The 14,101-nt window shown below is 35.8% G+C and overlaps 2 protein-coding genes across 2 annotated transcripts; both read right to left on the bottom strand.

The window, feature by feature from the left end:
- Positions 1–1,451: 1,451 nt before the first annotated feature.
- On the bottom strand, positions 1,452–2,788 carry LOC120131044 (alcohol dehydrogenase class-3-like). The gene is made up of 5 exons (XM_039148151.1): positions 2,565–2,788; positions 2,335–2,413; positions 2,080–2,159; positions 1,697–1,854; positions 1,452–1,618 (listed from the first exon to the last, which is right to left on the bottom strand). Exons 1-5 carry the CDS (start codon positions 2,734–2,736, stop codon positions 1,595–1,597), a joined length of 513 nt encoding a protein of 170 aa, XP_039004082.1. The 5' UTR covers positions 2,737–2,788; the 3' UTR covers positions 1,452–1,594.
- A 406-nt stretch (positions 2,789–3,194) lies between these two features.
- Positions 3,195–4,411, bottom strand: LOC120131047 (alcohol dehydrogenase class-3-like). Its single transcript, XM_039148153.1, has 4 exons — positions 4,292–4,411; positions 4,062–4,202; positions 3,452–3,497; positions 3,195–3,366 (listed from the first exon to the last, which is right to left on the bottom strand). The coding sequence occupies exons 1-4, from the start codon at positions 4,320–4,322 to the stop codon at positions 3,195–3,197; spliced, it is 390 nt and encodes a 129-aa protein (XP_039004084.1). The 5' UTR covers positions 4,323–4,411.
- Between the last annotated feature and the right edge of the window lie 9,690 nt (positions 4,412–14,101).

Genomic DNA, 14,101 nt, shown 5'->3' with positions numbered 1-14,101 from the left:
GAAAAAATTGAGTTATTCAAATTGATGAATCGTATTTTACAACTCGAACTTAACTTAATTTTTTTAGTCTAGTCAAGTTTCTATACTAATTTTATATAATTATTTATAGTATTATGATAAAGATTGATTTTAATTTTTCGACTTTCTCTACCCATATATATATATATATATTATTTTCACATTATAATGTTATTTAATATATCAAATATTGATGAGAGTATAGAAGAGTCAAGAAATTGATGAGAATAAAAAATTTATAAATAATTACGGTAAAAAAATCAAATTGAGTAAAATGCAAAGTTAAGAGAATAAATAGAAAAGCGAGTGTACATTTTTAGTAAAAAATAAGACTTGAAATTATATAAGTATTCTATTGTGATATATGAGCATATAGTTCAAATTTGGTAAAAAAATAAATTATGAAAAATTAAGAGACTAAATTAAAAAATTAAAAAACTTGTCATCAAAAGAAGAATTGAAAATACATATGTATTCTATAATAGTTTAGGAGTATGTAATTCAAATTTAGTAAAAATGAAACTTCAAGGAGGAATCGAATGAATAATGAAATCAAGGACTAAATCGTAAAACTATCAAAATATTTAGTCAAATTTTCAATTTTTTGGTTAACTCAAAATTTCCAAATTTCAACTCGACTCAATCTTGAAAATCGAATCGATAATTCAAGTTGACTCGAATAACTCAAAATTGAAAAAAAAAATTAATTTTTCGAGTCTAACTGAATTTTACTCACCCCTAATTCTAAGGGATGAGAAAATTATTAAATTTTAGGAGGACGAAAAATATATTTTCAATAAAAAATACAAAAAAAATAATTAAAATATATGAGAATTTAAATTTTTTAAGGGACCACAGCCTCCACTTGCTCCCCCTTGGTCCATTGCTAGATAGGAGGGCACGTGTAATCTACACTTTCGAACTGCAAATTATACAACTCTCTTAAAAAAAAACAGTTGCAGGAGTAAACCACCAAAAATTCAGAACATCAATGTCTGATACTCATCAACTCCATAATTCAGATGATTTGTTGCTCCATTATTTTATTCATGCATACATCTCCATCGCAGGTTCTCTTCTAATACGGTAAAGCAAGCATTTTTCGCAAGGCTTAAACACTAGGCTTCATAGAAACACGTTCTAGTTTATACTCGTAAGGCAATAAAAGTGTACACACCCGGTTCCAGAGGATAAAGGCACGTAGTTCTTCACAGATCACCCCTTTAGTTCACACATATAGTCTTATTCATGCAACTTTAGCACGCATCAGAGGCAACCCCCTTCGTGCATTAGATCAAACGCCTTATTAATATCGTCGAGAGTCAAATTGTGGGTGATGTACTCGTCGATTTTGATTTCCTGTAGTGGGAAGGAGAGTATAATAAAGTCCTGCTCACTCTATAGGTGTAAAGATAGAATTGCACACAAACTGCATTTACCTTCTTCATGTACTTGTCAACAAGCCAGGGAACTTGTGAACGACTCTTGAATCCACCGAAAGCAGTCCCTTTCCAAACACGGCCAGTCACCAATTGGAAAGGTCGAGTAGATATCTACTGACCTGATGCGGCAACACCTATGATAACCGAAGTTCCCCAGCCTGAAAATTTATAAGGCGCATTATAAGTGGTATTCCATTTACAGTCATTAAAGCTCATCAAATTCAGGCACCTCATACCTTATGACAGCATTCCAAAGCAGCTCTCATAACAGAGACATTTCCGATACGCTTGAAATTGTAATCAAAACCACCATCTGTGAGATCAACAAGGACCTGCTGAATTGGTTTATCATAGTCCTTTGGATTCACAAACTCTGTAACTCCAAAATTCTTTGCTGCAAGATGCATTCACCAAGCAGAAGGAAATCAGCATCTAGAAGGAGAAGACCGTATGTAATGCATGTTTTAGATTTTTTACAGAAAGACAAGCAAAGCAGTAACCACTCGTTTTCTAGCAATTTATTCCATTACTCACATTGTACAGAATATTTACTGAATATTCCATATTAAGACTGACTAAACAGTCTTCTTTGTAATATTATTATTTGTAAACTACTTACCAATATCATACTTCTTGCTATCAATATCTACACCAATTATTCTTGAAGCACCAGCTGATTTCGCACCCTCTGCACCTGCACAATTGCATTCAAAGATAAACTATATTTAATATCTAACAGACTAGTACCATAAAGAGAAGAATGATGAAAATAAAAAATATTTTGAAAACACAGCTCAAACATGCACAGAACTCCATGAAAAACTGTATTAATAAATTTCAAGGCAAGTAAGATGCATATTTGACCCTTACGGCAAGACCAACAGTCCCAAGGCCAAAAATAGCAACAGTAGACCCTGGTTCAACTTTGGCTGTGTTCCAAACTGCTCCAAGCCCTATCCAACACAATATATATATAAATACGGGGGTTTTGTAAAAATGCTGCAGTATACGCAATTACAAAACCAAATACATATGCACTATCAAACCAAATATGTATGTAATTACAAATTCATGAAATAATGAGCATGTTAAACAAGTGTTTACCAGTTGGAACACCACAACCAAGAAGGAATACTTTGTCCACAGTAGCTTGTGGATCAATCTTTGCAACACTAACATCATGCACAACCGTGTACTGGCTAAACGTAGAGGTGCCCATGAAGTGGTAGATTGGTTTGCTATTTACTGAGAAGCGGCTCTTGCGATCATTCATCATGACTCCAGCTCCAGTAGCAGTCCTAACTAGGGCTGTAAATGAGACGAGACAGATCGCGAGCTACTCGAGATCGACTCGGTCAAGGCTCGATAAATACTCGGATCGAATGGACTCGACTCGAGCTCGACTCGAATTCTTAACGAGCCGAAACGAACTAGTTGATACTCGATTCGAAAAGCTCGTGAGCAGCTCGAAAATATAATATATTAAGATTATATTTAAAAAAAAATTATTAATAATATTAACATTTATGTGTTGATTTTTTTATAAAAAAAATACAGTAAGGCTTTCATGTATTTAAGGTTCAGGTTCGAGTTTGAGGCTTCAATCTAGTTAAGTTTAAGATTTTTTTTTTTATTTCGAGCCTTTTCGAGCTGGTCACGAACTTCAATTCAGGATTTCGAGTTTGAGTCGAGCTTAAAAATTTTAAGCTCGCGAGTTTTCGAGTCGAGTCGAGCTCAGCGATACTCGAGCTCGACTCGGCTCGGCTCGTTTACACCCCTAGTCCTAACTTTGCCACACAGGTTGGTCTTCCCTGATTTGCATTCTCTACACTCTGCCTGGTAACAAGGGATGACATGATCACCTGGTTGAACTTCAGTTACACCTTCACCAACACTTTCTACAATCCTGCGCTCAAAATTTCAAAACAATTCTAAGCTCATCAGCAATCAAGAGGCTCAGAAACTACAAAAACTAATAGCAAATAACGTACCCAGCAGCCTCATGTCCAAGAATGCATGGGAATAGACCCTCAGGATCTTGAAATAGGTAAATCAAGCATATTATACATCATAATTAAACAGCTGATTAGAAAATATCAGAAGAAAAGGAAAAACTCTAACCAGATTAGACTAGGCGCTATCACAGTCACTACAAGAGGATACATGGAAATCAAATTATATTCATCAATAATATCTCACTTCAGTTTCAAATCACCAAAAAAAGTATTGCAATTAACGACACCATACAGTTCCCATTTTAAAGCAACAAAACAAAATCAGCAAAACACTCCCATTTAGCATGGAATTTCCACATTTTCCTCAGGACTAGCAATCCAGTTTACATAGCACTTTGAAGAAGAAAGTCATTAAGTAATGTTTGTTTGGATAGAAAAGTAAATAAGGCTAAAATAATCCAATTCTTTTCTCATCTTAAACAGTTCCCTCTTCGAGATAAAGCAATTGGAGCTTACACATTTTTCAAACCAAGAAGGAAACACGTAAGATGCAACCGGATTCATTTTGAATTATACTAATAAAGCAACTGGGATATAGAAAAATGAAATGGAAAACGTATATTTAACAAAAAAGGAAAGAAAAAAACCTTTCCGCTCCAAGTGTAGGCATCGGTGTGGCAGAGAGCAATGAAGAGAATCTTGATCCGAACCTCACCGGCTTGCGGCGGAGCCACCTGGACATCCTCAATGACCAGTGGCTTGTTCGGTTCATAATCCACCGCCGCTTCAAAATCGCAACCGCATTAGAATTAATAGGGTTCCATAACGTCTAGTAAACGCATCATCAAAAAATAAATAAACAAATAGGGTACCTTTTGCAAGTTATGACTTGCCCTTGAGTCGCCATTGATGAAGAAAATACTGTAGAAGATAGAAATCTCAAACCAGAGAGAAATAGATTGATTTATGAGTATGAAAGACGGGGCGGACAAAACTATCTTGCAACTCTGTTTTCAGATAGGCTTAAATATTAAATAAATGTCGAAACTATATTGTATTTCACGAATAGGTATTTAAAATATTTTGACTTATCTTAATGTTTAAATTTATAAATGTTATCATTTTAGAAGGTCGGATCATCAACGGTATTAATTTATCTCATTAAGTGATACATGTCACAATCTAATGACTTTAAGAAATTTATTTATAAAGTAAAATTATATATATAACATAAAATTTTGAAATAACATCAAAACTTTAAAAACCTTCATTTCAACTTATAAACCTACATTGGTTATCATCTTTTTTCGTCGATGAATCTCTACCAGACCTAACCTCCCCCTAACGACCAAAACTCATATGAAATCGTGACTGATGGTGATTGTTGTGTGTTATGTGTGCTTAATATTGAACGCAAATTGTCGAAACGATTTTTCTTAAACAAAGTGAAAATGTGAGATTTTGAAAAACCACATTAATTTTTAATTTACATTTTCAATTGATTTTTAATTTAAAAAATAAATGCGATTTAAAAACCTCTCGTTTCGAAAAAATTGAAATTTTCTTTTCGTTAAAACCATATTGTTCAAAGAGTCGCCACCAATCTTTGATTAGGGTGTGATTGGGCACCCAAAGATGTTTGTTATTTTAAATAAAAATTAATTTAAATTAAAACAATAAATTAAGGTCTGCGTTATCAAAATCTGAATTCAGGAGTCAGTTACGTATAGGGAAGGATTAGCACCCACACGACGCCCTAAATTGGTACCTAGTTGATTAATTAACGTCATTGCATTGAATTTTACAAATTTGAACTTTATTTGATTTTTGATCCCTTAAAACAATGACGTAAATTTAAAAACATTCAAAAGCACTCAAACAAATTAAATTAAAATTACCAAGTCGTTTTAGAAAGATAAAGAATGTTCGATTATTTACAAATATCGAGACCAGATCTTAAAGATATAACAACATTTTCTCGATATATTTAAATAAACGAACATTTCTTTTTCTCTCGTTCCCAAATTTTAGGTGACGAATCAATTTTTTGGTTTTACTTTCGGGATACACTTTTATTTTAAAATCATTAAAAGCGGGCCTCAAATCAGTTATGACTGCCCACTTAAAACAATTTTAAATTAAAAGGGTATTAACCTTAATCCAATTATGTAAAATGTCGAGTTATACAAATGAGGATATCATACAAATTGTACAAAAAGTATGTAATGCCAAAAATTAATTAAACAAAATTAAAAATATCATACAATGTGACATACAAAAAAAATATGTACGTATATTTTAATTAAAAAAATCATAAATTACGCATATTAATACCTAATGTACAAAATGTGACTCAAATATAAAAACAAAATCATAACATGCTAAACTATAAATTTTAAAAAGTGTATATATACATAAATGTAATGACTAAATTTAAATGAATGTAAACTTCGACATACAAACTAAAACTAAAGTATAGATTAAAATGAAACATGCGTATAAATGAGGAATCTACACCCAAATAATCTAACAAGATTATAACTAAAACTAAAAACTAGAAAATAACTAAATCAAGACAAACACAAAGGATTAAATTTAAAAGTAGTCCTAAAGGTGACTAAAGTGTAAAATAGTCTTAAAATTTGGGGACTGGAAACCTGATTTTACCAAGAAAATTTGATGGCCAGAAAGTAATTAACCCAAATTCTTTAATATATAACCTAAACTAAAAAAAAAACTAAACTAAATCTAATCCTAAGTGAATCATGCGCAAGAAAACTCTGCCGTTCAAGCTCCCTTTTTCAATCTTTTTAGCATACTGACCATACTCATCTCTCCTAGCCTTGGTGGCCACTTCTCTTCTAACCATAGCTCACCATCACCCCCTTATCGCTCGTCACTTTATTCGAGTCTTTCGCCCGGAGTTGAAGCAAGTAAATGGAGGTGTAATCGTTGGGTAGAATGATGAAAAATTCTGAGGATTTATAATTAATTTTAGGGGCTGTAATTTGGGACTTATGATAGGAAAATAAGGAGCTTTAAGTTCAGTTTGGGTCTCGGTTTAATCGACCAAAAATGTTGATTATCAAAATTGGTTGGAATCCAACATACGAAATTCGGTGGGGCTCTCATGTTTGTCGATCAAAGGAATTGAAAGGTGGGTTCTTAGAGGCGATTGGAGAGAAAAATGGCTACAGAGTAGTGGGGAATTTTAATGCTGCTACGACCTTCGACCATTGCTGCCGAGAGCCTTCCCAGACGAAAATTTCGACGACAGGTAAACTAGCTATTTCCTCACCATTTTCTATTTATTTCTCTGAAGACTTCACCTCTAACTTACGAATGATGGCTACTCAAGGAAACCTAACTCTCACCAACACCCCAACTAAACGCTTTGTGATAATTACAAGGCAAATGGAGAGCAAAATCAAGCAAGGTAATGTAGTTAACTAATCTTTCCTGTATTTTAACTTGTTTAGAATAAAAGCATTCATGGAAATTACCAGAAAATGAAATAAAGATAGAAGATACCAAAAGAATTGTTCCTTGCTTGTTATTGATCTCCGGAAAAACGAGGATCCAACCTCTGTTACACTGCTCGATCTTTTAATATGGAAATGTTGTTTTTTTTTGGTTTCTTTCCCCTTGTTCTGCTATGTAAAAAAACAAGAAAATCTGGTTTCCCCTTCTTCTCGTAATGGTCTCTGAAACTCGATCAAATCTCCCCCCTCTTTCCTCTTTTTTCTGTTATTTGTGATCCTAGTCCCCTTTTCGTTTCTAGAGGTTAATTCCTAATAAAAAACCGACCCCACTCCATTTACAGTTTCCTTCCCTCTCCAAAATCATGGACCCGATCTTATTGGTAATTTTTGATAACTTACCAGTTATCATACACGGCTAAAATAAATTCCCATTGTTTTAGGGAATCCTCACGTGAACTGGTAAATACTCTGCTAGATCATTGGGTTTAAATTGGGCCTTCAACTGGCTTGGGGTCGGGTTAGGTTGCCATGGCTTCAGGTCTGCTCCGACATAACCTCGGACAAATCGAGTATCTACAGCTGCCCCTCTTTGCTCATTATCGTGTAACGAGAATAGAGCAAAGATCAATAGATGATCAAGTTTGTCCGGCCATTAGAACTTCAAAAGATTAATCCGCTTCTCTGCTATTTCAGGATAAGCAAGACTTGAAAAATCTTCAAATGGCGGGTCTGCTCCCTATTCTTTCAAGGAGTATAAGACTCGAACAATCTTCGGCAAACGTGTCTGCTCCCTATTCAGTCAGGGAGTATAAGACTCGAACAATCTTAAAAAAAACGCGTCCGATCCCTATTTCTTCAGAGAGTATAGGACTCAAACAATCTTTAACAAATGTGTCTGCTCCCTATTTCTTCAGAGAGTATAGGACTTGATCTTCAACAAACGTGTCCGCTCCCTATTCCTTCAGAGAGTATAAGACTCGATCAATCTTCAATAAACGGGTCCGCTCCCTATTCGTTCAGGGAGTATAGAACTCGAACAATCTTCAACAAACGGGTCCGCTCCCTATTCGTTCAGGGAGTATAGAACTCGAATAATCTTCATAAAACGGGTCCGCTCTCTATTCCTTCAGAGAGTATAGAACTCGAACAATCTTCAACAAATGTGTCCGCTCCCTATTCATTCAGGGAGTATAGAACTCGAACAATCTTCATAAAACGGGTCCGCTCTCTATTTCTTCAGAGAGTATAGAACTCGAACAATCTTCATAAAACGGGTCCGCTCTCTATTTCTTCAGAGAGTATAGAACTCGAAGAATCTTCATAAAGCGGGTCCGCTCTCTATTCCTTTAGAGAGTATAGAACTCGAACAATCTTCATAAAACGAGTCCGCTCTCTATTCCTTTAGAGAGTATAGAACTCGAACAATCTTCATAAAACGAGTCTGCTCTCTATTCCTTTAGAGAGTATAGAACTCGATCTTCATAAAATGAGTTTGCTTCACTACTCTTCAGTGAAGGCTTATGATGGTTTGCTTCACTATTCTTCTGTGAAGGCTTGAGATTGACCTGTTTCGAAGGTCCAACCTGAAAATCAAACATTACCAATCATTAATGTATGTTTGAAAATATTATATTCAAAAATTTAGGATTTGATAAAATTTCTGAAAATCCATCTCCATCACGAAAACTTGTCTGGAAACCATTGGATATGTGAATCTGCTTTGGCTCAGTTTTCGTATAAACATCATTCTTTTCAAAATCTCCAAACCAGTTATGTTCGTCTCGATGCTTCAATATCTTCAATCTTTAACTATTCCTGTGAAACCTGTAAATATTTAAGTCATCACGCAATTATGAATGCCATGATCCTATTTATGCCTAAAATGTATGCAATTATGCAATTTAATGCATTTTCTTCTTCGAAGGAACACCATATCCTTTGATCTCGATGGAACTCGGTTTCATCTTGGGCATAGAACATTTGACCAGTTCGCCCCAGCTAACAATCTCAATTCCATATTTCTCAGCTTAACAGGGCCTTGACTTCTTTCTTTCCTGAAAACCCACCAGTACCCATAACCAACTTCTTAATTAATGACAATCTCTTTAGGTCTTCTTCTCATGGCTGAGATTTTCTATGAATTTCAAGATTTCATTTTCCCGTAACCACACAAGCTTACATGTTAAAACCATCATCAGCTTCAGAATACCTGCATTTTCCAAAACCTTTTGCACAATAATACAAAATGATCTCATGTACTTCAAGTTAAGTTATATGTTTTAACTTTTCAAAATAAGATGCTTGTAAAAGGAAAATTAACAAGGAAAGACATCTCTTTATTTATATAAATACAGAGAATTTTAGGCAAATAAATGGCAAACTTTTAACTGGAAACAGTAAAAGGACAAAAGAGTAGGCATATTTAAATATCAATAATGCAAATGCTTTTGAACTGGCACGCCGTTATAATGTCTCGAGTGTAGCTTCTGTCAGAAAGATCTCCAAAATTGTGATGCTTAAGAGTATGAAGCTACTTCTAAACTCCCAAATCTCTATCATTGGATGCCCTAAACCAGTATTGAATCTCATGTGCATTCAATTTCTCTCCTGATTATTTCCATCGAGACTCATTAATCTTTGGTCTCAACCCTGATCGTCAGCTGTCATTGTTACTAACCATATCAGGAGCTCTTTCCACTTCCAAAATCAATTCAGAACCTCCACCATGCACGAATTCTGAATTTAAACAAAACTCAAGTTGCCCTTTACGGGTTTTCAACTTGAGACCTCCTTTGGTTCCAAGACGCCATTTTCGGGTTTTCATCTTGAACCCTCCTTTTATTTATTTTTTATTTTATTTTCTTTTTGTTTTTCTCTTTCATTTTTCTTCAATTTTCCATTTTCCATTTTTTCTCTTTTTTTCTTTTCGTTTTTTCCATCATTTTTCTTTTTTCTCATTTTTCTTTTCTTCTTTTTCTTCTTCTCATTTTTATTATTATTTTTTTCATTTTTTCATTTTCTCTTTTATTTCTTCTTCAAGCGAAATATCTCTTAACAGCGTCGGAATTCACTGGATAGGGTAATTCTGATCCGTCCATTTCAGTTAGGACTAGAGCTCCCCCAGAAAAGGCTTTCTTGACAACATAAGGTCCTTCCCAATTGGGCATCCATTTTCCTCTGAAATCCTTCTGAATAGGCAAAATCCTTTTAAGCACTAAATCTCCCTCATGGAATTCTCGAAGGCAAACTTTCTTACCATGTACCCGTATCATACGTTTTTGGTACATCTGACCATGACAAATAGCTTTCAATCTCTTTTCTCCAATCAAATTCAACTGGTCATACCTAGCCTAGACCCATTCTGCCTCATCGAGCTTTACTTCTGACAAAATATGAAGTGAGGGAATTTCCACCTCAATAGGTAAGACAGCTTCCATCCCATATACCAGAGAAAATGGAGTTGCCCCAGTTGACGTTCGTACAGAAGTTCGATAGGCAAACAGAGAAAATGGCAACTTCTCATGCCAATCTTTATAGGTCTCAGTCATCTTCTCTATAAGCCTTTTGATGTTCTTATTAGCCGCCTCTACTACCCCATTCATCTTTGGGCGATAAGTGGAGGAATTATGATGTTTTATTTTGAACTGCTTACAGACCGAGTTAATCATCTTATTGTTTAAATTCAACGCATTATTGGAGATAATCCTCTCTGGTAAACCATATCTACAAATGATCTCCTTCTTTAAGAATTTACATATTGTAGACTGGGTAACATTTGCGTAAGAAGCAGCTTCTACCCACTTGGTGAAATAATCTATGACTACCAGAATGAAGCGATGACCATTTGAAGCTTTGGGCGAAATTTGTCCAATAACATCCATTCCCCACATTGAGAATGGCCACGGCGCTGTCATTACGTGCAACGGATGAGGAGGAGTATGTATCCTATCTCCATAAATCTGACATTTGTGACATTTTCGGGCATAATTGATACAGTCTGTTTCCATAGTTGACCAATAATACCCAAATCTCATAATCTGCCTAGCCATAGCATGCCCATTAGCATGGGTACCACATATTCCCTCATGCACTTCTTCAAGAATCAATTTGGCTTCTTTCGCGTCCACACATCTTAACAAGACCTGATCCAGACTTTTCTTGTATAGAGTCTCACCATCAAGCACATACCCTGATGCTATTCTTCTAATGGTTCTCTTATCATTCTCAGTAACCTGTTCTGGATAACTCTGATACCTTATATATTGCAAGATATCATAATACCAGGGGTTTCCATCTTCTTCCTCTTCAATATTAAAACAATGGGCTGGATACTCATAAGCTTTCATTTCAATGGGCATCATATTTGAATGCTCGTTCATCTTAAATGCTGCTGCCAGTGTGGCTAAGGCGTCTGCCATTTGATTCTCTTCTTTGGGGAGGTAATTGAAAGTTACTTCTTCAAATTCTTCAACAAGTTCCATAACCAACTTACGGTATTCTACAAGCTTGGGATCTTTTGTCTCCCATTCTCCTCTGAGCTGGTATATTACCAAAGCTGAATCTCCATATACTTTAAGCATTTTTACTTTGCGTTCGACAGCAGCTCTAAGACCCAGAACACAAGCTTCATACTCGGCCATATTGTTTGTACAATCAAAATTAAGCCGACTGGTAAAAAGATAATGCTCTCCTTCTAGTGAGACCAAAATTGCCACGATTCCATGTCCCATGGCATTTGAAGCACCATCGAAGTTTAACTTCCAATATTTGCTAGTGGATGCAACTGCTTCTTCTACCAAAATAGCCATTAAATCTTCATCTGGGAAATCAAAGCTCAACGACTCATATTCTTCCGAAGCCCTGCTTGCAATGAATTCCGCTATAGCACTTCCTTTAATTGCCGTCTGGTTTACATACTGGATGTCAAATTCGGACAATAAGATCTGCCAACGAGCTAATCTTCCAGATAATGCAGGCACACCCATTAAATATTTCAAGGGATCAAGCTTGGATATAAGCCAAGTAGTATGATACAACATATATTGTCTAAGCCTTCGGGTAGCCCATACTAAAGCGCAACACAACTTTTCAACGGGTGAGTATCTTGTCTCACATTCAGTGAACTTCTTGCTGAGATAATAGATAGCCCTTTCTTTCTTCTCAGTTTGGTCACGTTGCCCCAGCACACACCCCATTGAATTTTCATAAACCGAAAAATACAGAATCAAGGGTTTGCTTGAGATGGGTGGCGCTAAAATTGGAGTGCTCGACAAATATCTTTTCACTGCTTCAAAAGCTCTTTGACAATCCTCACTCCATTCCCCTGAGTTATTCTTGCGAAGAAGGCGGAATATGGGATCACACTTTTCCGTCAGCTGTGAAATAAACCGAGCTATATAATTCAATCTCCCCAGAAATCCTCTGACTTCTTTTTGTGTTCGTGGGGCTGGCAAGTCTTGAATAGCCTTTACTTTATCTGGGTCTATTTCAATTCCTTTTTGGCTTACTACGAATCCCAATAACTTCCCAGATGTCACCCCAAAAGTACATTTATTTGGGTTGAGTTTTAACTGGCATATTCTTAGTCTTTTAAAAAGCTTTCTCAAATTCCCAATATGTTCTTCCTCTGTCTTGGCTTTGACAATCATATCATCGACATAAACTTCTATCTCTTTATGCATCATGTCGTGAAATAATGTCACCATGGCCCTTTGATCTGTTGCCCCTGTGTTCTTCAGTCCAAACGGCATTACTTTATAACAAAACGTTCCCCACATGGTAACGAATGTCGTTTTTTCCATATATTCAGGGTTCATCTTAATTTGATTGTAGCCAGAGAAACCATCCATAAAAGAGAATAAAGAATTTCCAGCAGTATTATCCACTAGTGTGTCTATATGTGACAAAGGAAAATTATCTTTTGGACTAGCTCGGTTGAGATCTCTGTAGTCGACACACATTCGAACTTTCCCATCCTTCTTCGGTACTAGGACAATATTCGCCACCCATTCAGGATATTTAGCCACTTTAAGAAATCCGACATCAAATTGTTTTTTCACTTCCTCTTTAATCTTGAGCAGCATCTCAGGTCTCATTCTTCTAAGTTTTTGTTGTACCGGTTTACATTCAGGCTTTATTGGCAGTTTGTGAACAACTAGTTCTATATCTAAACCCAACATATCTTCGTATGACCATGCAAATACATCCTTGTATTCTTGAAGCAATTCTATCAAATCATGTTAACCTCCAACTGACAGAGTGGTACCAATCTTTACTTATCTCTTATCCTCATCTGTCCCTAAATTCAAAATCTCAGTAGACTCTTTATGAGGCAGAATCTGCTTATCTTCATTCTCCACCATTTTCAGTAATTCAGAAGGTAGTTCACATCCCTCATCATCATCACAATCCTCGATTTCCCCTTGACATATAGGCTTCTCGAAATCAATCTCCGGGTCAGAGTCATTGGCATTCATATTATTGATATATGAGCTCCTGAAAAAATAAAAAAAGAGAAGATATATATACATATATACATATGGGAGGATCTATTCCCATATAAATAAATAGAAAGAAATAAATACATACATATATATAACAAAGAATGAATGAATGAAATGCATGGGAGAATGTTTGCCATTTGGAACTAACAGAATGCATCTTTTATTGAAAGCAAGAAAAAACAAACAGCTTAATCCCTTTACATAAAATCACCTATTGCCCCAGGGTATGAACAACAGGGTGAAAGTTCCAGTGCATTACTCTGTAAAAGATTTGTAAACTACAGGCAGTTCTTCCGCGGTCCAATTGTTCAACACGAAGCCCGGCGGTGCAGGATAAATGCCCATAACTCTCATTTCCTCAAATTTATCATCAGTAATAACGTTAATGCCTAAATCTCCCAAGGCATCCTCAACCATCACCTCAGTGTTCCTTGAATTCCCTTGAAACATATGTCCCCCAGATATGAAAATACTGCTCAACGGCGGGAAGATCATGGGTTCCTAGCTAAGGTCTTCACCAGCCAATCTGGCCTTTCTCATTTCCTGACCCTTCTTAATTCCCCTCAGCTTATCCCTCGGAGTTGGCTGATACCCCAAACCAAATCGATCTCTTTTAATAACAGGGCATATTGGATTCACTGGTCCTTGTAACTGACTTCCTAACCCTTTCTCAACTTTTTCTCCTCTTCCAAGAGTCAATT

Source organism: Hibiscus syriacus, unplaced genomic scaffold (genome assembly GCF_006381635.1).
Source record: "Hibiscus syriacus cultivar Baekdansim isolate YM2019G1 unplaced genomic scaffold, ASM638163v2 tig00110548_pilon, whole genome shotgun sequence".
NCBI classification, from domain to species: Eukaryota; Viridiplantae; Streptophyta; class Magnoliopsida; order Malvales; family Malvaceae; genus Hibiscus; species Hibiscus syriacus.
Note: the sequence above shows the minus strand (reverse complement) of the source record. Positions and strands in the feature narration are given on the sequence as shown.

Bases quoted from the DNA above. Each gene is read 5' to 3' on its own strand.
- LOC120131047 (XM_039148153.1), bottom strand. From the start codon at position 4,322: ATGGCGACTCAAGGGCAAGTCATAACTTGCA. The intron at 4,203-4,291 runs AAAGGTACCCTA...GTTGCGATTTTG, and splicing joins AGGGCAAGTCATAACTTGCA to AAGCGGCGGTGGATTATGAA. The intron at 3,367-3,451 runs GTACGTTATTTG...TTTTGAGCGCAG, and splicing joins CTTGGACATGAGGCTGCTGG to GATTGTAGAAAGTGTTGGTG.
- LOC120131044 (XM_039148151.1), bottom strand. From the start codon at position 2,736: ATGATGAATGATCGCAAGAGCCGCTTCTCAGTAAATAGCAAACCAATC. The intron at 2,160-2,334 runs TGCCGTAAGGGT...TGAATGCAATTG, and splicing joins GGCCTTGGGACTGTTGGTCT to TGCAGGTGCAGAGGGTGCGA. The intron at 1,619-1,696 runs GTATGAGGTGCC...ATAAATTTTCAG, and splicing joins CTTTGGAATGCTGTCATAAG to GCTGGGGAACTTCGGTTATC.